The sequence below is a fragment of the Manacus candei genome, unplaced genomic scaffold (assembly GCF_025592945.1).
Source record: "Manacus candei isolate 608988 ecotype Guabito, Panama unplaced genomic scaffold, ASM2559294v1 h1tg000048l, whole genome shotgun sequence".
NCBI lineage: Eukaryota > Metazoa > Chordata > Aves > Passeriformes > Pipridae > Manacus > Manacus candei.
The window spans coordinates 9,687,816-9,713,346 of record NW_026138096.1 but is presented as its reverse complement, the minus strand read 5'-3'; the positions used below and the strand labels follow the sequence as shown (position 1 = coordinate 9,713,346).

The following is a 25,531-nucleotide window of genomic DNA, read 5'->3' as shown; positions in this document are numbered from 1 at the left end:
TCAAAGTCTCCTATTTCATTAACACTCTTTTCTGTTGTGCTTTTTCTTTCTTATCAATCTTCCTGTATTCGCAGTAACATTAAAGGAGTTACTAAAGCTCTCTTTGAGAACTACATGAGCCAACTTTAGCAAATGGATTTGTGAAATCTATAGTTCAGCCATGGTTAGACCATTATAATTTTATATGTTCCAAAGTCTGAGGCTGTAAAACTGCCTGGCAGAAAAGGACCTGGGGGTGTTGTTTGAGAGCCAGCTGAACATGAGCCAGCAGTGTGCCCAGGTGGCCAAGAAGGCCAGTGGGATCCTGGCCTCTGTCAGCAATAGTTTGGCCAGCAGGACAAGGGCAGTACTCGCCCCCTGTACTCGAATCCTGTGTTCAGTTCTGGGCCCCTCACTACAAGAAAGACATTGAGGTGCTGGAGCGTGTCCAGAGAAGGGCAACGGAGCTGGAGAAGGGTCTGGAGCACAAGCCTGATGAGGGGTGGCTGAGGGAGCTGGGGGTTTTTAACCTGGAGAAAAGGAGGCTCAGAAGAGACCTTCTCCCTATCTACAGCTACCTCAAAGGAGGTTGTATCCAGGTAAGGGGCAGTCTCTTCTCCCAAATAACAAGTGGTAGGATGAGAGGAAATGGCCTCAAGTTGCACCAGGGGAGGTTTAGATTGGATATTAGGAAAAACTTCTTCACAGAAATGTTTCTCAGGCATTGCAACAGGCTGCCCAGGGAAGTGGTTGAGTCACCATCCCTGGAGGTGTTTAAAAGATGTAGATGTAGCCCTCAAGGACATGGTTTAGAGGGAGTTGGCAGTGTTAGGTTTATAGTTGAACTCAGTGATTCTATGAAGTAGAACTTCTTTCTCTTCTTCTGCATGACTATTCCATAGCCTAGCAGATGAAGCTTTCACACATCTTCAATTTAAATGCTTTCATTTTCTATCTCATTTTTTGTGTATTAATCCCTTTATATGCTTAAAATACCCCTTTTCTGAAGTTCCATCTCTCCACCTTACACATTTACCTCTTTAAGGAAATATGTGATCCCCTTCCATACCAAAGTTTTTAAATCAAGCCCAAGCAAAAAACCACAGCATCCTTTAGGGGTCTGCAAGAGTACAGAACAGGGATACATCCATGTTGCTCTCCCAGCAGAGAATGAAGTATTAAGAAGGAATTGGTGGTAAAAGAGTTAGTTCAGGTGCTGGTAGCAGCTTATGCACAGCAATGCTAGATTGTCTCTGGGCTGCTAAAACTTTCCATAGATGTAGGACTGGTTTGTGTGTTAGGGCTAGATTGGTACCAACCAGTAAAATAAACTGGCTTTGAAATGTCTATGCTGCTCCATAGTCACTCTTTTTCTCATTCTCTGGGAGGGAGTTAAGTCTTCCTTGGTCTTAAAGCAGTAATTTCTGATAAGTGTTTACCTGTGTGTTGAGGTGTGGGATGCAGCAATAACCACCAGTTTAGAGCTTTGTCATCTACACATGTTAGAATGGGCCTGTACATCATCATAACTTAAAGATGTGAGTTATTCATCCAGCTACAGACAGAAGTCTTGTTTCTTCATTACCCAGCCAGGGCTTTTGTCTGTAGACTGTGGAACCTCTTCAGTGTTTCAGGAGGCAGATGGGCTGCAAATGTTTCTTTTGCAAAACATCTTGCTTACCAAGAGTTTCTCAGTGCTTGGCCTGAACTGAAATCCATGAAAATTTTTGCATGGAAATTCTCATGAAAATGTCCTGAACTGAAAATACCAAAAAAGCCACCAACACAAACTTCTTTTTATTTTTGTTGTCAGGAAATTCCATTATCAATACCTCTGGTTATTTTTGCCCAGCTAGAGTCAAAGTCAATAAACAGTAAAGTCTTCAGTACCTGTCACAGAGGGAAAATCGCTGTCAGTAACCTGTTACTTTGTGTTGGTTTTTATTGTGGGGATTTTTTGGTTTTAAGTGTTTGGGGTTTTTTCAGAGTGAGAGAAAAGTAGAGTCTTCATTGGCTATGCCCTCGTCTGGGTTCCTGCTTTTTCATCCTGAGGGGTTTTGTCTGACTGGACCCAAGGGGAGGGGTTTCCTCCATGAGGTCTTTTTTCTTATCTCCAAATATTCCTGATACCTTTGCTTTTACTGAGCCCTTCCAAATAAATGCTGAGCACATTTCCTGTCTTTTTATAACATCTGCACTGTTAATACAGTAGGTGACACTGTTACTATAGTAGGCAGGTCAAGGAGTGGTGAGCATGAGATGAAGGGTTATTGGAGGATCTATGAAAAACATTCAAAATAGTACTTTCTAAGATTTACACCAGGTTTGCATTAGTGGGATGAGTTCCTTGGAGTTTTGTCCTGTCTGCCTCTAGCAGAAAGAAGAGCTCAGAGAGGAGGTTTGCTAAATTAGGTCTCAATGATGGGAGAAAATTCAGAATTAGTCAAAATGAAGACTTTGCATGTTAATCTTCATTATTTCAAATCGCCTTTGGGATTCATCTATGAATCACCAATCCCAAGGGTCCTGAAGCCATAATTCAGACCTTGCAAAAACCACAAAACAAGCTGAAAAATCACAAAAATCTCAAAAATTAGTGGTTTTTTCTTTCCTTTTCCTCCAAGTTTTTAGAGTGTATTTTTACAGCGTTCTTCTTCAGAATCAGACATGTTAAGAATTGTTATTCAATAACAAAAAAGCCTAGATTCTAAAGTAGTCACTTCAAGGTCAAGATCATGATCAAGGACTTCCAGAAACATCCCAAATATCACAACATGAACAATAAAACCCCATCAACTGGCAGTGGTAGCTGTCAGATGGGAATCGTGCTAGCCAGTGGGGCTGTTTTCCTGGCCACTGGGGGTTAACATCAGCTGAAATTCTAGTGAAACCTGGAGTGTTAATCCACGTTAAGGAGATCTGGGGAAAGCAAGTGCCTTAATCCCCATAAACCCAGAGGTGAAGTTGTTGTTGCTGCCATCCTCCACATACCCCTCATGGACCATTCATCTGGGCAGCAGGTGAACCAACCAGCATAGCAGAAGAGTCCCTAAAACAAAATACTGAATGATCTTTGCCTTGTGTTTTCCTTTAAATTCCAGCTGGTATTACAGGAAAACCTGAATGTATCTGAGATAAACTGCAGAGACCTACTTTTTCAGATAGTACATGCTTTTTGCATGTGTTTATCTGCTCCCTACTGCACCATCAAGGCTACTGAAAAATAGGTACAATCACCTCCTCTTCAAAGTTCGTGGTCCAAGTTTTATTGGTTAGATCAACAGAAAAAATTCTAGTTTAACTCCTAGGTATGCCCAAGACCTGCCTCCCACAAGCAACTTGTGTTTTGCCACTCCCTAGACATCTGCAGCAGTGAGGGACATTGGGGAGCAAATATGATGTGCAGATATGATGCGAAAGTCAGCTCTTAAAGCTGGAGTTCAGAGAGATCTCTTTCATTCATCCATGGGAGAAGGCCTCATTATAATTGTTCAAGCCTGACTGGATTACATCACTTTCCCCCTCATTTCACTCCCTCCCCACTTGCCTCCCTCCTTTTATTTACACCCCTTGTTCAGTGCAGTGTTGAGCCCGGGCTGCCTTAATGATGGATGCTGATCGCTTCATTCCCCATTGCCCCCCCATCACCTCCCCCAGTGCTTTGAAGTGTGCTCAGGTCTCAGGCTCCAGTTCAGAGGTCACTTTGTTTATTTATGCAAAGCTGGCTCATCTGTGAAATGGGGCTTTCAAGGCCTCTGACATCAAAGACTCCAAAGCTGGTCCCATCAAGTCAGAGCAGGGACGGGCCTTGCATTATAACAAATTAAAGCAACTTTGTGAATCATAGAGAAATATGATGGCTAGATTTTTGCTTCAAAAACTGGACTGTTTTCTTGACTTGTGGTTGGACTCAGCACATGGTATTGGCCTGAAAACCAGTCATGGTTAAAACACGAAGCCTTCATAAAGAGTCTGTGGGTAAATAAAATTTGATCCTGACTCAGTAACAGTCTGAATATTTCCCATCAGTTTCTCTCAGAGCTGGACTGTTATGCAGAATTTTCCATTTGTTTTAACTTTCAAGAGGGAATGGAACAATTCTGCTATGGTAATAAACAGTAACTATACCCCACTGATGTGGCAGTCTTGTCCCATAGGATCCTCAATGGGCTTTGTCAGTTGATGGAGTTATATACAGAAATCCCTTCTCTGCAGAAATCCAGCTTACTTTGGGACAGAGGATAGACCCAAAAAACGCATGGCAGGCAATATGCATAGAGCATCATGGTTTCTGGGGTGAGAAAGGGTAATTTGTCCCATGACATCAGCACTGATAATCATGGCCTACACTCAGACGTGTCCAGTCTCATACAGATCCGTGACTGTCCCTTTCAGCTCCACCACACACATCCCCAACATCAGCAGCATCTCAGTCCTGTGGCATCTCAGACCTAAAAGCCAGCTTGGAATGAGATCCTGAAGCAAGAGAGAGGCGATGTCTGGGGATGATGCCAGTGGGGTGACACTCCTGAACAATGGGCTGATGCCTCTGTGTCCATCCTGGCTCTGTCTTGTATTGCCATGTGACATATTTGGGGGGGAAGGGGTTACACGAGTTTCTCCCTTATCTCCAAGTCTGTCACCTGACATGATATTGGAGCCTTGCCCTTCAGGTTTCTCGACCAGCCAGCGTGCTTTGTAACACCATGGAGCCAAACTGTACAGTGAGGACACCTAAATCATGTGTATGTTTTCTTAGCATCAGATACTCGTGACATAAAATTAGTCAGTGATTGCTTTTCAAGGCAGGTTTTCCACTTCATCTTCCAACTGGCTGCTATCCTAAGCCTGTGATACTGTCCAAGAAGTCCAGTACAGGATGACCTTCCAATATAGGTCACAGAAATGGGAGCTTGTAGGAAACTTCAGCAGTTCATCCTTCTTAGCACTGCCTTTCACAGTAATGTGCTGGCAGCAAAGTGGGCAGTGCTACCTGGCTGGTCCCTACTGCCCTTAGACTGCAGGATGATGTTTTTGTATGTACTTATCACCCCAACCTGCCCAACTCTGGGGGGGAGGTGACAAGAGCATGAGCAAGTAAGTGGCTTATTAGGTAATTTTCTACTATAGCTAAGACTCGTGTGATTTCTGCTACTATCTTATCCTTTTGTATACTGGTCATATGTGACTTGTTTTTTAAATTCCTGTCTCTGTCTAATAAGAATATTACCAGACCAATTGCATTTGTGAAACTCAGGGTGAAATGCAAACAGCAGGTCTTTAGATCTGGCACTATTAACCAGGCTTCAGACTAAAGGTTTGGGCTGCATCAGATGCTTCTGAACTTGCAGGATATTTGGCTTTGCTGTCAGTGTCACAGATCCCTCCGTAGAAGAGAGCAAAGGGTATTTGTGGTACAGAAAGATACACTTCCTTCCCAGCACAGGGATTAGAACAACTGTAAAAGTGTTTCTCTATCCTAGGAAACCACTGAGTATTAAAATTGGAAAAATAGGAAAGTTCTTCAAAACAGGGAGAGATATATTCTTTCCATGCAACCACGGTACTGACTTTGGATAAGTCAAATATTGGTGATATCTGACTTAGACAGGGGTCTCCCATCTTCAGGGTGTTCCTGAAATATCTGTCTCCTGAAGTGCTGCTCTACTTTATGTAATATTAAGCTCTTTTTTGGCTCTCTGAGACCACAGGTCAGAGCTTAAGACACTCACCCAAGGTGCAAGAATGGAGATTTAAATCCCTCTCTGAATTCAGCAGAAGAGGGACCTGACCCTGGGTCACTCACATCACAGGTTAACACTTCATCATTATATCACTGGCTACTCTGCTACCTCACTCACGCTTTTAAATTCAACTGGAGATTCGCACACTTCAGGGAATATTCCCAAAATTAGTTTCACCCAATTTCTGGATCTCATGAATCAAATCTTTTTGGTACAGTTCTCAAGTGTGAGTTTTTTCAGATACAGTCATGCTGAAGGTAGAGACTGCTGTAACATCTCTCACCCCATGTGCAGCTCTGGGGATGGGAAGGAGTAGGAGCTCTTGCTCTGCAAGAGTTTCCATGTTTATGATGTTTCCCCGCCTCAAGACTTCTGCTATTGTTAATGTTTCCACATTCCTAGCACACATGAAACAAGTTCCAATGTATCTAAACCAATGTGCCTAAATGCATGCAGTTATTTATTTCAGTGTTGCTCCTCCGTCAAATTAACTATTCCATCAGCTCAGCACGATGGCATTAGTTATTGTGATCTCTTTCACCCAAAATGTTTTTTTCTGGGTTTGGTAGGTTACTCCACAGGTTTGTGACTTTGTAGGATAAAAACTGAAGAAGCACCTTCAAAGGATCAAACAGATTCTGAGCAATTTTCCTTACATCAAAAGCTTGGCAGCATGTCAAGAGGTGTGGAGACCGCCAGTCAGTCCGTGTGTGTCAGCAGGAGGAGTGCACATGGGCTGACATACTGTAACATGAGGCAGCAGGCAAGGGAGATATACTGCCCTTTGTACATCAAGCTGAGCAGGATTAAGATACAATTGACAGAACATCGCCATTTAAATGCTGTAACCACTTTTAAGATATTCAGCAGTTAACAATGCACATGAATCCTACATCTCTCTGCAGTTTTTCTTTATTCTCCATTGCCCAATACATTTGCCTAATTGTGCAGAGGGATTTGATAAGTTCTCTCTCAGAGAGCATCCAAGATTTCATTTGTAGCACTACTGATATTTATGGGAAAAATTATACAAGTGCTAGGAGAAAATTGATGTTGTATTTTGACTGAAGGGAGACAATCTGTCATATGCAAGCCATCATATATAATGGAGCTGCTTCAGGGAGCTGCAGCCCCAAAAGGTTTTTTCCCCTCGGAGTGACAGCTGTACATACCTCCAGGGGAAACTGCCCCGAAGTAACCAAAAGGAGAAGAAAAAATCTGTCAGGGTCGAGAGGGGACAAACCCATATGGCATTGCAGCCTCTCTGCTCAAGGGACAGAGGCAAAAGAGAGCAGAGCATCTGTTGGCATACAAGGCCCCTTGCTGAAGAGAGGGGATGAGTTTCCAAAATAGCAGAACCTGAGGTGAGGATGGGGTTAAACACACATTCTTGTCTCACAAAGACACAAGTTTACCCACTAAACACTGTTTAAGAGCAACTCAACTTCTAAAGCAACTGTCAAGAGCAGTTTTATTATTTATACCTTCGGGGGGGGGGGGGGCATGCTCATCTATAAGCTCAGATAAGTTTGTCCTCTCTGTCACAGACATCACAGAAAGAATTTTCTTCTTTTTCACTCATGAGACCGTTTTCTAATGGGTTTTAGAAGTTGGACATTTAGAGGGATTCATTCTTTAGATCAGATGTTTCCACTTCTCTTTTTTTTTTTTTTTTACACCATTGTGTTCCTCATTGAGGTGAACTTTTTCCCAACCTTCACCTGACCTATCACTGAAAATCAAGTTTCACCCACTTCAGTGCAAGTCAGGTAGGAACTGAGGAGCTCTTGATCAAGATCACCACCTCCAGCTACTGTATGGGGCTGTGCCATCTGTACAGCACAGAAGTAACCTTAGAAGAGCTATATTTTGCTGCACCATCATTTATAGGTGCCCAAAGTCCCTCAGGTGGACCTCCCTCCTGGTGTGATGCATTGCTATAAGAGATTGCTTGGAGCTGAGAACTTGTGCAGTAGAGGTTGAGCTGTTACTGGAGGAGGAAAAAGACTTCACATCTGGGCACTGCAGAGGTGTGAGGCCACCAAGATCACCCAGGTTGCAGAAGGAAGTTCAGGGTACTCTCATTCTCCCTTGGCCCTCAGGGAGACCTTCCAGGTGACCATATCACAGTGGCAAGTTGAGGTGGAGACTGCTGGAAACATGGGGGTTTTACCTTGTGGTGATTTCTATTTCTCCTAGCAGGAAAGGGCACAAAGTCAAAATTTTAGTGCTGCTCTGTGGTAGTGATATAGACAACTAGAGTGATAAGGGACAAAGTGGTGTGTTGATGCAGGTGGACGAGATGGTCTCAATTAGATAAAAATACCCATAAACAGCTTTTCAATTCAATATTGTTTTCACCAGCCATAACTTTGCATTCAGCATTCCCTGAGAACTCATTTAACCCCAGACTGCTTGCTTTTCTGATTTTGCATGGAAGCTGAAAGGTGAATTAGTGTCTGTAATTCCACTGCTTGTGTTCTGTATGACTGATCATATAGGTTATACCACTATTTGCATAGAAGGTACAACAGATCAGCTCCTCCTAGGGAACAGCAACCTGTAAAAATAAACAAAGAGGCTTTTCTGAGATATTAATGCAAACATTGATTAATCTCCCATTGCTTTGGTAGCCTGCTGAAAAGCTCATAAAGCACTAAACTAAACTGTTCATTAAACTGGCCAGGCTGTGCATGCCTGATGTGTGTTGAGTGTGTTTCAGCTGCATGGTGCCTCCAGGAGGAAATGCAAACTCTTGTACTGTTGCACTGCAGGAGATCTTCTTAAATTCTTCCCTTTCCTTTCCTTTGCAGATGATGCCAGCTCAGGAAAGGATAGCCAGGTACCTGAAGGCTCCAACGGAGAATATGAAGATCATTCTGGGAAGCAATGGGGTAAGGAGCAGTGTGTGTTTTTTGGTTTTCCTCAGTTCTTGGTTCATTGCTGTTCACGTGGCACGTTTCTCAGTTGCTGAAGGAGAGGAAAGGCAGAGCAACTGGAGGGAGTTCTCCCTACATATGGTCAAATAATAAACAGAGTGTCAGCTGAACATATTGGTGTGGATGGATTCCATCCAAGGGTCCTGTGAAATGCAGCCTGTGGTCGGCCCTAGGGCCCCCTGCCATATAGCCCAGCATGGTTCTCCCTTGTATTTGTTTTTCTGGGCAGGGACTTTCTTTTGCATGTGCAGCTATTATAGCTTTCATAGACTCCCTATAAAAAGCATATTGACTTTTACAGCAGTATTTCCAAAAATCTTCAGTGCCAACATAACACTGCTCCCACTGAGGGCAAATGGGAGGTCTGACTTCACTTCAAGAGAATTAGCACTAGGCCAAGCTGAGTGTTTTTTAAAATCCCCCTTTCTTTTACACACCTGCCTGAACTTTTCTAAGCCCTGGACTGTTCAGGCATAAGATTTTGTTGCTCTTGCAGAGCTTTGGGGAACTGCTAAAATCTGACTTGGAAAGAATCACTGCAAGACTTGCAGGTCCAAAGTTTGGTCCAGGCACTCCTTGAAGGACAATAAGTTGTCAGGCTGATGCCAAACAGCTTTTGACCATTACTGACAGGAGTGTGATGTGAGTTTATGAGCTCGATGGATGAAGAACAGCATTTCTATTTTGCTCATACAGTACATCCTTCTCCTTAATATAGAGATGGCTTTGTACCACATTTGTGGCCAAGGAGAAACCTCATAGCAGTGGTGGGGGTGGAACCTGACAGGCTTTTGCCATATGAGTCCCCACCACTTAAGATGAGGCCAGTTTTCTTCAGGAGCTGGCAAACAAGTGCTGTGATGTAGTCCAGGCTACACCTGAATTACAGATTTGTCTGAGACTGAGCTTGCTCAGGGAGAGGAAGGTAACCTTCACTCACTCTGAAAAAGGATAACGACATTCTAGAGTTAGAGAAGAGGTGTGGTAGGTAAACTACAGGTCAGGAGTACTTCAAGGAGGGATTCAGCAGCTACTACGAAAAGCTACCATCTCTCCACTCTTCATTACCATGGTGGAGACAGGAGTGGACAGGGCAGATGTGCTCCTGGTAGAGCTGCTGGGTGATGGATCAATACAACAATAATATTATGAAAGAAGATGTAAGCCCTACTAAAAGGATTATGCATTGACAGTGTCATATCATAGTGTCGCTCTGTGCTGCCCTGGCCCAGTCTTTCTTTGTGCTGCAGAGTGTTCCTGAATCTCTCCTTTTTCCCCTTTCCCTCCCTGCTATCTCCTCTCCCCAAGCAGAGTAATGCCTGGGGCAGGCACACACCTACCAAAGCCCTTTCCATCCAGCAGTGTTCACCAGCAACTTGCTGGTGGGAGCTGGTGTGAAGGGAGGGTCAGTTTGTGTATGCATGTCTCTGGAGGGTGATGGGTGAAGAAGCAGTTTGTGTTGTCACAGTCCTGGGCCCTGGAGAAGTGTGAGAGGAGAAGCATGATAAAAAAAGCTCCACTTTGCTTTCCCTGTACCACTGTGGTATCACTGGGGAGAGGTCCTGTCCCCATCAAGAGCAGGGAACTGATGTGAGGAAAGATAGATACCCCCATCCACATCTTCCTACAGCTGACTGAGCTCTTACCCAAAAGACTTGAAAGTATTTCAATACTTGGTCACATCATGATGCTTTTTTTGTAAGTATCATTAGAGCTGGAAGTGGTAGTGACTGTGACTACATGGAAGTAATTGTGGTGGATCACAGCAGACAACATGTTTCAGATAATCACCACACTTCATATGAGCAACACCTGACAGGAGCCTCTGGGACTGATGCCCCACAGGGAGAGGAGATCACAGAATTCCATCACAGGTCCTCGTGCTGACAGGCTTCAATTTAATTTAATTTTCGTTAGCTTGAATAAATCTTCATGGCAAACAGCATTTCAGCCAGGAACCCATACACAACACTGTCTCTTTGTCCCCATCCACTTGTGTTTTCCCTTGCTCTTGAGTATGACATAATTTACACTGTACAAATGTGTGGTTCATGTTTATGAAGCAAATGCCAAATGATGAGGAGGAGAACAAGCTTGTGAAGTATAAATAACACAGAGGCACTTTGTAATGGCCTTTGCTGGCACTCCAACAAGCAAAATGTCTGTAAACAGTACAGATTTGGGGACAGACATTTACTAGAACCAGCTCAAAAGAGATTTTTATTTTCTGCCTGTCTCTCACACTGCTGCTTCTCCTCTTTCTCTTTTGTGCTTGCTGGGTCTCTTTTACTCTCTTATGTGTGTGGTGTCTCTCTCTTTCTCCTTTTTTGTTAACTGGCTTTTCTAAACTTGTCCAATTCAGGCTTTTGTCAAGGAAATATTCAGAACTGTGTAAATGGGATCTGGTTTCAGCATATTGCACATAGCCTGGAGTAGCTCTTGAGACCACACAGTCACTTAACCTTTCCTAAACAGAGGAAGAAACAAAGGCAGAAAGAGCCCAAGAAGTGTAGCTTTACCTGTAGTTTGGTGTGCGTTGGTGCAACCATGTACAAGGAGTGAATGCAGATCTCCAGATTCATGGGAGTCACAGTGGGAGGAAAATCGGAATTGCTGAAGCCTGGCTTTTTTGGGTGGAAAGAGAGTTTCTGTCTTACAGTGCCCTTACCGAGCAGGGACGCCACCAAGTCCTTCTGAGAGCTCAGAATCACTGCCTTGACTCTTCAGTCTGCTGGGAAAGTGTGGCTATCCTGGCTCCAGCCTGCTCTTTGATATGTTAGTCCCAGCCCAGGAATCCCATCTTCCCCTACCTGGACCAGGAGTTGCTGGTCTTGGAGTAAATTACTGCCATATTAGAGGATAACTGCAAATGAACCCATTTCACAGCTGATTCCTGACCTCTTCATGCACCTTGCAGACATTTACTCAGTTTCCACAATGACAGCCCTTATCAGCACGTCTCCCTCGGCTCAGACTCAGACTTCGGAATGTCGTGTCCCACAGTCTGCAGCTCTGACAGGGTTCATTGTCAGGGAGGCTGATTGTTTTTGCTGGGAGGGGGCCTCCTGAAGCAGACCCCAAAGGGAACACCCAGCAATTTAGGCACCACGACCTGTGGAGTGGGTTAGTATGTCACACTTGTTGCTCAGCTGTCACGGCGAAGGCTTCCAGTGCCGGAGTTACTCTGGTTCATTGGATTACACATGAAAGACTCTGTATGGAGAGTAAAGCATTTCTGAGCAAGAGTTTGGAATAACATGAAGTGGCTGGGACCCAAAATGACAGCCAAGGGGGGCGAGGGAAGGCTGTGGAGACAGATGGTTTCCCCTGCGGAAAAGGACTCTGCAGAGAGGGGTATGCCAAAGGGTGTCCTCTTCCAAGAGGGAGGGATGTTGGCCAAGGCTGCAGGGGGATGAGGACTAAGGGATATGTTCACAAACCTCAGAGGGCAATGGCTGCCATTCCCCAGTGCTTGGAGACAGGAGGCTGAAGACCTGCCTCCCCCATTCAGGAAAGCCACACTGTAGTGCACATCCTGGAGCTTCTGACCCTCAGCCCTGGGCAGCAGGGCTGGCTGGCTGGTAGAGAGTCCCACCATCCTGTAGCTGAATTCCCTGATACCTGAAGCACGACTTTCTCAGCTTGTTTTGGTGTGTTACATGCTACTGAGGTTGTGGCTTTCCAGTTGCTATGGGTGAAGGCCAGTGGCTGCCCAAGGAAGTGGTGGAATCACCGTCCCTGGAAGTGTTCAAAAAAGCATGTAGATATGCTTCTTGGGGACATGGTTTAGTGGTGGAGCTGGCAGTGTTAGATAAATGGTTGTACTCAATGATCTTAGAATTCTTTTCCAACTTTAATGATTTTATGATGGGCATAATTCAACCCCGTGTGCCAGAAAGCTGGCCACTCATTGCCTATTTCTCATATTTCCCAAGAAAAGAATCAGGGAATATTTACCAGGAGCATGCAAAAATGCAGGGTAACTGTCCTTTGGGGCTGAGGAGTAACACCACAGTAATCAAGAAGCAGAGTTCAAAAGCAGGGGTAAAAACCCGTTGTGGAAATTCTGAACAGACTTGGAGGAGAAACTGGTTTTGCCAAAATAAAAAAAAAGAAGACAGGTGAAATTGGCAGGAGCATTTCGGATGCAGGGGAGAGTGTCAAGTGGGCGTCAGAAGTGGTATTAATCTCAGCAGGAGCCTGCAACTAGAAGTGCCCCTGGACTGGCATTGTGTAGTTAAAGCAACTGCGAGGAATTTGTAATTTCTTTTGAATTTTTCATTAAGGTTCAGATTTTACAGGTAGAGACCTTGCATTTCCCTAATGTTCTTGTCACTGCTGTTGAAAATACAGGTGATTTCTTTGCTAAGACGAGTAGCTTATCCCATGGTTCTGTCCACCAGCAGCTATTGCTTCAGATTGTCCATTTTTGGGATGGACTGGCATTGAATACCTTCTAATAACAAACTCAAATGGTTTTTACTATGTCTTTCCACTTCTTTGCTTCTTTGGGCCTTTCAACATGAATGCTTTGTAAATTGAAGTTGAATGAACTGCACACATTTAAGTTCAGATCAATATGCAGAAGTCTGACACACTTCTGAGACTTTCCTATGTATTGAAAGGATGTTGACTCTTCTTAAGTCCCTTTAAAGCCAGTGAGAACTAAGGGGCAAAACATCTTTGGAGAATGAAGCTTCATGTGACAAGCAAAAAATTGAGAAAATGGTCAGCCTGACAGGAATCTGAGCTTTTTCCTTTGGTCTTGGCTAAGGACTTGCCTCTGTGGCATGAAGTATGGTAACAATTACAGTGTGATTATGGAGCCACATTTTGCCTACAGCTGCAATAGTGTGATTTTGGTGTTATTCTGTGAGGTGGTCTGGTGCAGTTGCCTTACAGACACAGAAATTCCAGGGTTGTGCTATGCAGAAGGCTGATACAGTGGCCACAGCAGTCCAGTAGACTTTCAAATGCATCAGGCTGGGTAGTGTCTCCCTTCCAAGGAAATTGGTTTGAGCTGATATGAGGGAGAGTGATGCACTGGTGTGTATGGGGCTGCCAGGTGCCTATCAAGCAAATTTGGCCACAACACTTGACAACATTATCCTTTTCTACGTGTTCTTTGCTCACCACAATCAATTTTTCATGTCCCTTGCAGCCCGGCCCAGGTTCACACAGCCTGCCAAGATGAGACGGAGGGTGATCGCCCGTCCTGTCGGCAGCTCCATCCGCCTCAAGTGCGTGGCCAGCGGGAACCCAAGGCCTGACATCACGTGGCTGAAGGACAATAAGCCCCTCACTCCCCAAGAGATTGGGGAGAACAAGAAGAAGAAGTGGACGTTGAACCTGAAGAACCTGAAGCCAGAGGACAGTGGGAAATACACCTGCCGGGTGTTTAACAAAGTTGGAGAAATCAATGCAACGTACAAAGTTGAAGTGATCCGTAAGTGCAGCCTCTGGGGTGGAAAGGCAGGGAGGGACCTTTCAGAAAGGGACTGGCTGGGTGAAAAGAGCATGATAGCAAATGTGCAGTGCTGGTGGCTGGAAACAGAAATGGGGAAGTGTTAAAAACATCAGCAAAGACAAAGAAAGCATTACTGAAACTCTAGAATTAACCTGGCACCTGGGCAAGACGTAGGAGCAACAACACAATTTAGTAGCTGAAATGAGGATGGGTACTTAGGAAATAGTCATCCCTAAGGGCACCTGCATGGTAAAACTTTACCATAACCCAGTTCAGTCTTATTCTACCAAGAGGGTCAATTCAAGGACAGACTGAGAACTAGCTGAGAAAGCCTTTCAAGTACCATAGAGGAGGAGTGAAAATATTTAGGATAGCCCAGATTACTCTGTCAGAACGGGTGAAACCAATCAATTGAAAATTTAATCTAGAAGTCTCCAAAGGGAATTAGCAGAAATCTTATGTCTAGAGTGATTAGCCAGACAAGGCTTTAGGGCCAGATTCTAAAAAACATTTGGTCATTTGAAGGTCCAGGTGGGTACAAATGAGATACTTAAAAAAACCCCACAAACAAACCTGAAAAATTCCCATTAGGGCCCTGTCTGTATCTTTAGATGCCCACATAGCTTTAAAGATTCAATCCTTAGAAGATGAGCTGTGGGGGATTACCCTGCATTGTGGTGAGGTAAATTGCTCTTCTTACTATTTGGCTATTCTGATGCTTGCTCTCTAATCTCCTGTTTCCCCTATTATTACCAAAGATAATTATACTCAAATCCTACCTAAATTTAACAGAGAAGAGCTCTTATTCTTAAATCATTGTGCTTTGTCTATGACATCATCATAAGTTGTCATGGAAATGATTACAGAGCAGCCAACTCAAGAAAGAGGAGAAGATGAGCTGAGTGGAGGGAAGATTGAATAGCCTTCATTAATGAGGAGCAGGGGCATGGAGGGCTATTTCCAACCACTTTGAAAGCATGTTGTTTGTCTGTGCATACATTTTAGCATGAGAAAGTTTATCCCAGTGTGATTGTTCTTAAAGGTAAAGATCTGTTCTCTGATAAGTCCTTTCTCTAGAATCACAGGAATTAAAAGCATATGTGGAAGCTCTGTTGGGCTCTGAAGGCACAAACCTGCTGGACATCTGGGATTGATAAAGATGCAGCTGTGTGGAGACAGTAAAAACATGTGTTTACACTAAAACCAGGAGCAGAGGCAGGGAAATGAATCAAGCCCCATCCTAATGGCAGCTGTGGCATTTTCACTTCATCAAAACCAGACAGCACCAGGAACAAACCCCTTTCTGTGTCCCTATTTATCTTGGTTTTTATCAACTTAAAGATGTATGTAACCTTTGTTTTCATTAGCTTTTACTGGCCAGGAGTGAAAACAGTAACCAAAGCTGGAACCAGAGTCAAGGAGATAAGGGCATTAAGCAGTTTTCAGACATCTTTCTATTTTTAACATCATTCTGTGAAACATTACAGGTTTTATTCAATTTCCTTCTTTTTTTTTCCCCTTGAGCCTCCACTCCTAAGTCCTGCTTATCTGAATCTCAGTCTCCCCAGCTGTGATTGCTGCTCGTAGTCCCAAGGCAAGGCCTACAGAGACCACTATGGTATTTTTGTTTCCCAAGCACATCTTTATAGCCCTCATTATTGAATGTATCCTGAGTTTTTGAGAAAGGGTCCATTGTTCCTTCCTCTCACCCCAAAGCCAGTGCTGGTGGGAGCTGTTTTGTTACATGCTCAAACCAACAGTGTTTGCCATCAAAAGGAGATGATGATTGCCAGCAGTTACCACCCACTGTGATACCATAATTTCTCTCTGTGCCTAGGATAGAGGTTTGAAGTACCTCCTTGTCTGGAAACTGTGACTGATTTATCTGATTCTAACACTAAAAAAAATCCAAACATTCCTCAGAATGAGGCATATATTTTTCTTTTTGCTTTATGTGGTGTTGACACAACCTAAGGCTTACGGTCATGCTGGAAAGGGTGTTCTTGTGAACCTCTTCTGTTTGATTTCCTATCCTACCATCTTGTTTTCTTCCTCACCTGAGACTTGAGGCAAAAAAACATTGTGAGAAAGGAAAGATTTTGTTATTGGCTAGAAAATCAAATGTCTTCTGAGCTATTCCTCCATAAAAGTTTTCTCCATAGTGAGTGTGGTGATGATTACACTGAAGAAAGAAATATCTCACCCCTCACTGTCTCTGAACTGGGGGGTAGCCACAGTGGTTACAGTGTAGTGTCTTAATAAATAAGTACTTGTAAATAATCTGGTAAAAACGTGAGGTTGTGTCTGAGAAGACATAAAGTTCTGTCTTATTCACCTGTAAGTTGCACCCTGCTGGACATGGTGGTAAGACACAGCATCACAGAATCACAGATAGGAGACTTGTTCAGCGTACAGAAGAGAGGGATGAAGAAAATCTTCCAAAAAAAAGGGCTCAAAGGGAGATCATACTTTTCTCCAGGTCTGATTGTGGGTAGAAAAGTAACTTCCTTATTAGAAACAGTAAGATTCAGGTTGAGCATGAAAACAGGCTTGCTAAGCCTCAGACAATGGAAGAGTTTCTGGAGAGACTAGAGAGCATCTACTCTTGGAGGCTTTGGCAGAGGCTGGGCAAATTTGTATCAGTGGAGGTTTGCAGCAGTCTCAGCCTGCCTTGGGGCAGGGAGTTGGACTACACTATCATTTTGCATCCCTCCTACACCTTTTTCCTATGTTTCTGCAATTGCAAGTTACTGAGATTGACAAACACCTTTTCCCCTGTGTTTCCGTGCAGAGAGGACAAGGTCCAAGCCCATCCTGACAGGGACACACCCTGTCAACACGACGGTGGACTACGGTGGGACCACATCCTTCCAGTGCAAAGTCCGCAGTGACGTCAAACCCGTCATCCAGTGGCTGAAAAGGGTGGAATATGGCACAGAGAGCAAGTACAACTCCACCATCGATGTCGGGGGGCAGAAGTTTGTTGTGCTGCCCACAGGGGAGGTCTGGTCCCGCCCAGATGGTTCCTACCTGAACAAACTGATGATTACTCGAGCCAAGGAGGAGGATGCAGGGATGTACATTTGCCTGGGGGCAAACACCATGGGCTACAGCTTTCGCAGCGCTTTTCTCACAGTCCTGCCAGGTGAGTTTTCACTTTTTTGCCCACATTTGTACCAACAGTCTGCCTCATGGTATTAATTATACAACTACTGATGCGCATTGGGCTCCCTGACCCTCTGTGATGCCGTGCTGATTTAGGCTTGTTCAGTTCTGGTAAGAATGACTGGGGGACTAAATCAGCTCTGATTTAAAACATTCCCTGCTGAAATCCTGTTGAAGATGTTTCCTTTTCTCCCTTCATGGGAAATGATCACAGAAGCACAGAATAAGTGAGATTGGAAGGGACCACAATGGGTCTTCTGGTCCAACCTCCCTGCTCAAGCAGAGTCATCCCAAAGCATGTGGCACAGGATTATGTCCAGAAGGTTATTGAATATCTCCAGTGAGGGACATTCCACAACTTCTCTGGGCAACCTGTTCCAGTACTCACAAAGTAAAGTTCTTCCTCATATTAAGGTTGACCTTCATATGCATCAGTTTCTGCCCATTGTCTCTTGTCCTACTGCTGGGCACCAAACAGAGCCTGGCTTCATCCTCTTGACATCCTCCCTTCAGATACTGGTGGACATTGATGAGGTCCCCTCTCAGTTGTCTGGGTGGAATAAAATTAATTATCTGCTCCTATATGGAAGAGGAGCTGGGAACAGATGCTGCAGTTTCAGACACTGCATTACTTCAGGTTTGAGTGCAGGACAGGAGAGGGGAACTGAATAACAGCACAGTTTGTAACCCCATTCCCTTACATTTCTCCTTTCTTTTGCCCTTATTTATATTGCTTTTGCTGGTAAAAGGAAACAATTATACAGGCCCATAAAATGAGAGAAGAATAAAAACTGTTCTGGTCACAAGGAAATGAAAAGAATGAGTGTGAAAAACAGAATGATTGATTAGTTGAATTCTTACCCAGTGGTCCCCTGGGGTCCCTGTGACAAACTCACAGCTGCTGCCTTCTCTCTCCAGACCTCAGAGCTGGTGGCCACATCTGGCTGAGACTGTATTTGAGACATACCATCTTTGCTTGGCCGTTTTCTCCTTTGCCTCTTGACTGTGCAATTCTACCCTGACAATTTTTTTTTATTGAAAAGAGCATTTTTTTCTGCCTCATCTTGCCTTGTGATTCTTGCTTCAGATCCACCAGTTTTATGACAAAAATAAATTGTACTGCTTCTTCTTCCCTTTGTCACCCCAAAGCCAACACAGCTAAGAGAGTGCAGGAGCTGGAGCCAAAATCAGAATATTTTAGCTCCCAGGTGTAATGGAGCATCTCCAGTCAAGACACCAGTGAGAGAGAGAGATCATGAACTGGTTTTCTCTGTAGGTAGTGGGGGAAATGCTCATGAATTCTGTAACTAAGGTAGCATGGCCTCTTCTACTCCCTGATTACCAAAGCTCTGCGTCTCAGCAGCCATCAGGGGTCACTGGCTTGAACTTAGATACTGACAGCAGGTTGCCAAGTAGGAGAATGCTCTTGGCATTGTCCTCTGCATCACTTGGATTTAGGACTAAACTCTAACTGAAAAGCCAGTCAATCCCAAGGAAAAGGCTGCATGGGTAGAATATAACTCAAAGCCTCTGGGAGTTTCTGATCTGTAGGAGTCTGATCCAGCTCCCACTGAAATAATTGGAAGACTTTGCATTGATTTAAATGGGACTATGATGAGCACTAATGCCAGAGCCAGCGCCTGCAGGCCTGTTGTTATTGGCAAGGATGGAGAAGGAGAGCCCAGCTTGCTCTAAGAGGCAAAGATGTGGTTGTAAGGCCATGAGTTAAACCCACCATTTTTCTTGTAAATCTACCAGTTTTGACATAGACAGCTCTGAGGAACAGCATGGATGAATATCAAAACACTTTCATTTCAGCCTAGCAAAGGATTTCTGCCAACCAACATGAAGACTGTTGTTTTCATGGTCAGCTGACGGGTCAGTTCTATGATCCTGTCATGCTTTTAGCAGGAGGGTGGACCAGATGACCTCCAGACTCCCCTCCCAGCCTAAATTATTCTGTAATTTCCAATGTTAGTGAATCAAAGTTTTGTCTATGGAGGTCAACAGTGTAGGTCCTTCTAACTTCAAAGAGACCACATGGTATATATTTAACATTTCAGTCCAGCCATAGGATTATTTGTCAAGGAGAGAAAAAGACATTAGTGTCATAAAAGATGTTTGACTTGAAAGTTAAGTGATATATGTTTGAATATAACATATTGAGCAATTTAGATAGCCTGTGGTTTTTGAAATTTCTTGATTGTCTCCCTGCAAGCTGAATTCTGTGCCTGGGTATGTTTCCAGGCTTTGGAATTCCCAGCTGGTAGCTATCTAGATGAGGATTTTCATAGCTAGAATCCTATCCTAGGGCTCCTTTTGGGTATATAAGAGATCAGGCTGAGAAACCAGAGTGGCTACTCAAGGAGACGTACAGGCTGCTAACAGCAGAGAGGGAGAAAGGGAAGGTAGGTGTGAAAGATGATGTCTGAAGCATCTTGTCTCCTCCACAGTAGCTGAATTTACTGCCTTTGAAAAACCAACAGCAGCTCCAAACAGACTGGTGGAGGTAGTGCCCAATTGGTGTAGGGAGCTGTGGACACACTTTAATGCTGTGTGAACTTTCAGCTCTCCATGGCTTGGGCACCAGTGAGGGGACACCAACTCACCTACATTTTCCCTATCCTTCAGCCTTCCCCCCAGCCACACAAGAAACTCAAGAAAACACCTCTAAAACCCAATGCTCCCTGCCATGGCAGAGCATTGCTGAGTAGCTCCAGTATTGCTAGACAGTGTTACTAAAGAGTGTCTAAAGCCCAGCAGACAGAGCTACACCTGGCAGAGGCAGGTGAGCAATATGCTGTGTCTCTGCACAACCCCATCATGCCTCCTGGGCTGCTGACATGGAAGTATTACTGACATGTCCCGTGTTGTGTCCTCCAATCTGGGCAGCAAAGCTCACTCCATGACAGAGTGAGAGTGTTAGGAAACTGTCTCGGGCTGGCTGTAGTGCATCCATTAAAGCTTGGATAAGAAAGTTAAAAAATCCTCCAAAGACTCCCCTCCTGACCCCTAAACCAGAGAAAATGAGTTGCTTGTCCTTCCAGGAGCACTGAAAAGCAAAGCAGTTACCAAACATCATGTGCTGGCTTGATTTCTCCCTCGTTACTTGGTCTGGCAGGGTTACCAGACAGCGTGTACAACAGCCAGCCCAAGCGTGACATCTGTTTTGAATCCACTTTACCTGCATTTAATTAACTCTTTCTGTCTCTCTCCTGCCATAATGTCCAGATCCCAAGCCTCCGAGTGCACCTGTGCCCCCTTCCTCGGCCAGCAGCCTGCCCTGGCCTGTGATCATTGGCATCCCCGCCGGAGCTGTCTTCATCTTTGGGACGATCCTCCTGTGGCTTTGCCAGTCCAAGAAGAAACCCTGCTCCCCTCCAGCTGCTGCCCCCGTGCACCGGCCGCAGCCCCGGGACAGGATCTGTGTCTCCCAGGTCCCGGACAAAGACTGCATCTCCTCCATAAACTATGAGGAATATGTGGCCCAGCAGCAGCATTTGCTGTCCCAAGGGCCTGCGCTTGCCCCAGCCATGGCATCCAAAATGTACCCAAAGATTTACACGGACATCCACACCCACACCCACTCGCACGTGGAAGGCAAAGTCCACCAGCACCAACACATCCAGTACCAGTGCTAAGAGTTGGCCCTGTACAGTAGCTCGTTTTTGGGCTTTCCCCTCGTGGTACCTCAGAAGAGACTGCTCCAAGTCAGCTCTCACTGCCAGCAACAGGCAAAGCAGACAGAAAAGATTTTATATATAATTTTAAATATATATATACATATATATATAATTGTATATGCGTGTGTGTATGTGTGTATATATATATGTGTATATATCTATATCTATCTATATAAATATATATATAATAGAGAAAGACAGAGAAAAGAGATTTTTTTTTTTTAATTATTGCAATCAGGATGTAGCTGAGGAATAATGAAGGATCTCCATATCACAGCAGAGAGGCAGCCATCTCCAACAGCGAAGCCTTCCTGGATATTTTAATCAAGGTGGCAACAAGTGAGGCAGGACATAGGGATGTGAACCACCACCTCCTTCCTTGTGTTACTAAGAGGAGCAAGTAGAGCAAGAGGTGTGTGTGGTACTTTTCTGGATGTGCACTGCTGTTCCTGTGCCAGTTACACATCACTTGTTTTGGTGGGAAGCCCCCAGACCTGTCCTGCTCTGAGTGACCCGAGCTCTCAAGTACTTGACATTTAGAGCCAAAGCACCAGGAGACACAACCAATTCATCTCTTCCAGGAGGAAAAAATAACACAAGAGGGTCTGGAAAAACCAATTTCCATTCACAGGGGGAAATGCTGAGTGCTTCTCAGTCACAGTCAGCACAACCAGCTAACCGAACTGGTTGGTTCTATTTCTGCAAGGTCAAGACATCTCGTTTCCCATGGGATGTTCTGCAGATCAAGCCACAAGAGCACCGCTCCCCTGGTCCTAGGACTCAGTGCCACTGCCAGGAAAAAGGAGAGAAGGAATGAGGAACATTGTACAGAACACCTTTATATTTATATTTAAGAAATAATAATAAATAATAATAATAATAATTGAACTGCTGATGGTGAAGAAAGCAAAACACACTGTCCTTCTCTGATGGCTTACTGGATTTTCTACATCAATGCAAAATACATGAAAGCATTAGAAAAAAGTGTAAGAAACAAAGAGAATGAAATAATAATCTTGTAGGAAAAAATGCATTTGAGAAATACTCACCTAGGTTGTGTGTGGTTGCCCCCTCCCCTCAGATATCATTTTGGAAATGATATAACTTCATTGCAGTTCAACAGTAAAAACAGAAAGAAGAGAAAATAAATAAGGACCATATTAAATACCTATATGGACTGGGAATGAATCCAATTGCAAAATATAAAACCTTTGTAATTCTATATAGAGTTTAAACAGAAGTCATGTATATTTAATTTATTTTGTTAAACAAGAAAAAAAATGTATGATATTTTCCTCGAAACAGGCATTTCTATACGTATTTTTGATCAAAGAAAATAAAGATTTTTTTTTTCCAGGTTCTGTAGATGCCATGCTCAGAGTATGCTCAATGTAGCTTGTGACCAACTGTGCTTCTCCTAACCTGGTGGTCACCCATCTCTATGCCTTTGTACACTAACCATGTGTAATCTCCTATCACCTCAGGTACTGCTGGTGCCATCCTTTCCATCAGAAACTGACCTTTTTCCCTGCTTATATTCTGACTGTGAGGGTCTGCAATGGCCAGTTCACTACTCATGGACCCTGATCATCTTCAGTAGCAGAGCTCTGTGCTCATCACTGTGCATTTTTGGGGGAGTTGAGGAGAAGGTTTCATTAGATTTTTAAGCACAAATCTGCAGCGTGGCTTCTTCTTAAAAGAAAATTTTGTAAATCAAAACATAATAATTTGTGAGGCTGTAAAAGGAACCTTGGCCTCAGGGTGGGTGCCTGGAAGGGGAAATTATGGAATGCAGGTGAAGCAATTTGTAGCTGCAGCTGCTGCAGGAGGCAGCGGAGGCTGAGCTGGGAGCAACGAGAAGAGCTGGAGCTGTTCCCCTCTCCAGTGGGGCTTGAACCTTCATTCTTCTGCACACCAACAAGAGGCACCCAACTCCTCAGTGGCCAAAATTTTCTTTAGAGAAGGCAGCTTCAGCAATGCTGCAACTGTTTGCTCTTCTCTTGAGTTTCATTTAAAGTTTGCTGGTAAAAAAAAAAAAACAACCTGAAAATCTGAAAATGAGAGTTTTTAAGTTTGAAATTACTTCCTTCTCAAGCCTGTTCTGTGAAAGAGATCCCCACCAAACCAGCTACTCTGTTTAATAGTGAAACACTTTATTTAATCTGAAACAAAGCAGTGCTTTAGGCTTTGCTTTTCTCTGAACATTTCTGAAGGTATTTGCTCTGTGTTGACCTGCAGTGATTTTTCTGGTGGTTTGTTTGAATCACCAGCAAACCAAACAGCTCCCTGTTTGCTCAGCCGCAGTGCTGTGAGATGGGGCCCCGATTCAGTGAAACACATCAGCTCCTGCTTTTCTTCATCAATACTTGCTGCTCCAAAAGGTCCCTTTTTTGCTTTAGTAGTGGGATATCCATGTAATAACCTCTACAGGAAGACCATTCCTCACCACAGTGTTCCTACAGAGGTTATAATAAAGCAACCCATCACTAACCATTGTTTCTTTTTCAGCAGAAGGGTTTAGTTAAACTTTGTTAACACAAATTGACGAGGTCCCTAAAATCTAAATTCATATTAAGAGTAGCTCTCAGCTTCAGGGAAACTTAAATTTGAGGACTGAGGACTCCGTTTGGATGTAAGGCATGATTTAGTCAGGAGTTTTTAATGGCTGTAGTATACTGAGTAATTTAATAATAATAAAAAAAAGGCTTTATACACTAAGTGCATCACCTTTATTTCAAGAAGACAATAAGTGTATGAGAGATACTGAGGGCTACATCTCATATGTAATACCTGTGGGAAGCTCCTTACTGCACCATGGTACATCCCAAGCCACTGCACATTCCAGCAACATTAGAGGCATGGCAAAGGGCAGGATTCCCCCATAAGGCCATGGCCCTTCTCTGCTCTCTAGTCCAGTGCTGCAGCAAGAGGACACTTCTAACACATGCTGTGTTAGTGGTACTGATACCAGCTTCAAAGGTGGAGGTGAACACTGGGCTTGTATGGTTCAGCTGAGCAAACCCTGAGAGATTATCTTACAGCACTTTTTCAAATGGCAGCTATATCTCTGACCCTCAGAGAGAGGGTTAGTGGGTTAAAAGAGGCAATCCTGCATTTCCCACACAGCACAGTCTTCCAGACTGTGTGTAGCACTCTCCACCAGTGCCTTCTGCCCTTTGGGATCCAGCTCCATCCAGTCTTTTATCATCCAGTCAAAACCTCCACATTTTGCCACATGGCTCAAGTGGAAGGAGTGGTTTCTTCCTGCCCCTTAAAGCTCCTGCATTAGAGATAAATCTCTAGTGATGCTGGCAGAGCTCTCCAAAGGCAAAGCTGCAGTGAACTACCCAGAGTGGACGAAGCATCAGCCCAGCACAGCTGCAGCTCCCTACCACAGCACTGAGAAGGCAGCTCTGGTTTTGGATGTGCCATGAGAGATGCTGTGAAGGTCTTGATTTGCAGAAAGCATGGGGATTTCATCCTGCCTTGGGTATCTGCTCCCTCATGAGCATCTCCTGTTGCACACCAAAACTACTGTGAAATTTCCTCCCAGGAAAATATCGTCATATGCCCTGTAGAGGGCTGTAGATATTGTCTGGGCATTTGCTGTGCTGGGGGGGGGGTTCATGTTTTTGAGGAATTATTTTGCCTCCACAGGGTACCTGCAAGGGCTCTTTTGAGTCCCTCTGTCCCATACCCTACTGCATGCCATTGATTTTTAGGGCTTGGTTGTGCCTTGCGTATATTGCAAAGTCTTCCTTAGTTCAAATAAATTCAACCAGGTTGTGCTTGTGTATGAATTTTTTTTTTCAGTGGAAAAAGATTTGGATGCATCTTCATTCCTGAATAGAGGGTGTTTAAGGAAAACCATAGTCTTGCCATTAGTAACTAACCCTATTTTGAACACAAAAGTTTTTATTTCATGTATTTGTATGCATATACATATAGGCATATAGATGTACATGCCAGGCTGTAATACAGAAGGCAGTTGTACTTTTAAACCCATGGAGTTTCAAAGATCAAAGGAATTTTAGGCTTAAAACTCACTATCTTTGTTAATTTTATTTGCATTAGAGATCAAACATGGCCTTACCTGCCAGTCTGTGTGTGGCTTTTTTAAACTTTATATGGACAATCTTTCTATGGTCGGCCCCTTTCAAACTGAAAACTTATCAGACATTGAAAATAAAAAGTGTTAAAGTGTTCTGTGATTTTCAGTTGGTGACAATATAGTAACTGAACACATCAAAAGGAGACAGAACAGCACAGCATGTCTGTGTCTGTGGCTTTGTAATAAAAGTTACAGAAGAAATGGAATAAAAGCCTGAAATTGTGTTAATAGATGTTTGAGTTCTGCAAACCTGCTGTGTTTGGAAGGAAAGGATGTCTCCCTGTGCTTGTGAGAGTGTGTGTGTGTGTATGAAATAGCACACATCACGAATATGTGCTGGCAGGGCAAAGCAGACAATATTACAAAATTACCTTGGTACCACAACTTGGTCTGATATTTTGTGTAGGTTCTGTGAAACTAGCAGAGGTATTATTTCTTAAATG

General features: G+C 43.9%; 1 protein-coding gene across 3 annotated transcripts in view; it reads left to right on the top strand.

Moving 5' to 3' along the window:
* FGFRL1 (fibroblast growth factor receptor like 1) overlaps window positions 1-25,316 on the top strand; it is a 173,105-nt gene extending 147,789 nt beyond the window's left edge. For all 3 annotated transcript variants that reach the window (XM_051798592.1, XM_051798593.1, XM_051798591.1), the window contains exons 4-7: window positions 8,537-8,617; window positions 13,824-14,108; window positions 16,921-17,274; window positions 20,526-25,316. In XM_051798592.1, the coding sequence (XP_051654552.1) occupies window positions 8,537-8,617; window positions 13,824-14,108; window positions 16,921-17,274; window positions 20,526-20,935 (1,130 nt within the window). In that variant the 3' untranslated portion in view covers window positions 20,936-25,316. The remainder of the gene's footprint in view (window positions 1-8,536; window positions 8,618-13,823; window positions 14,109-16,920; window positions 17,275-20,525) is intronic.
* Window positions 25,317-25,531: the final 215 nt, after the last annotated feature.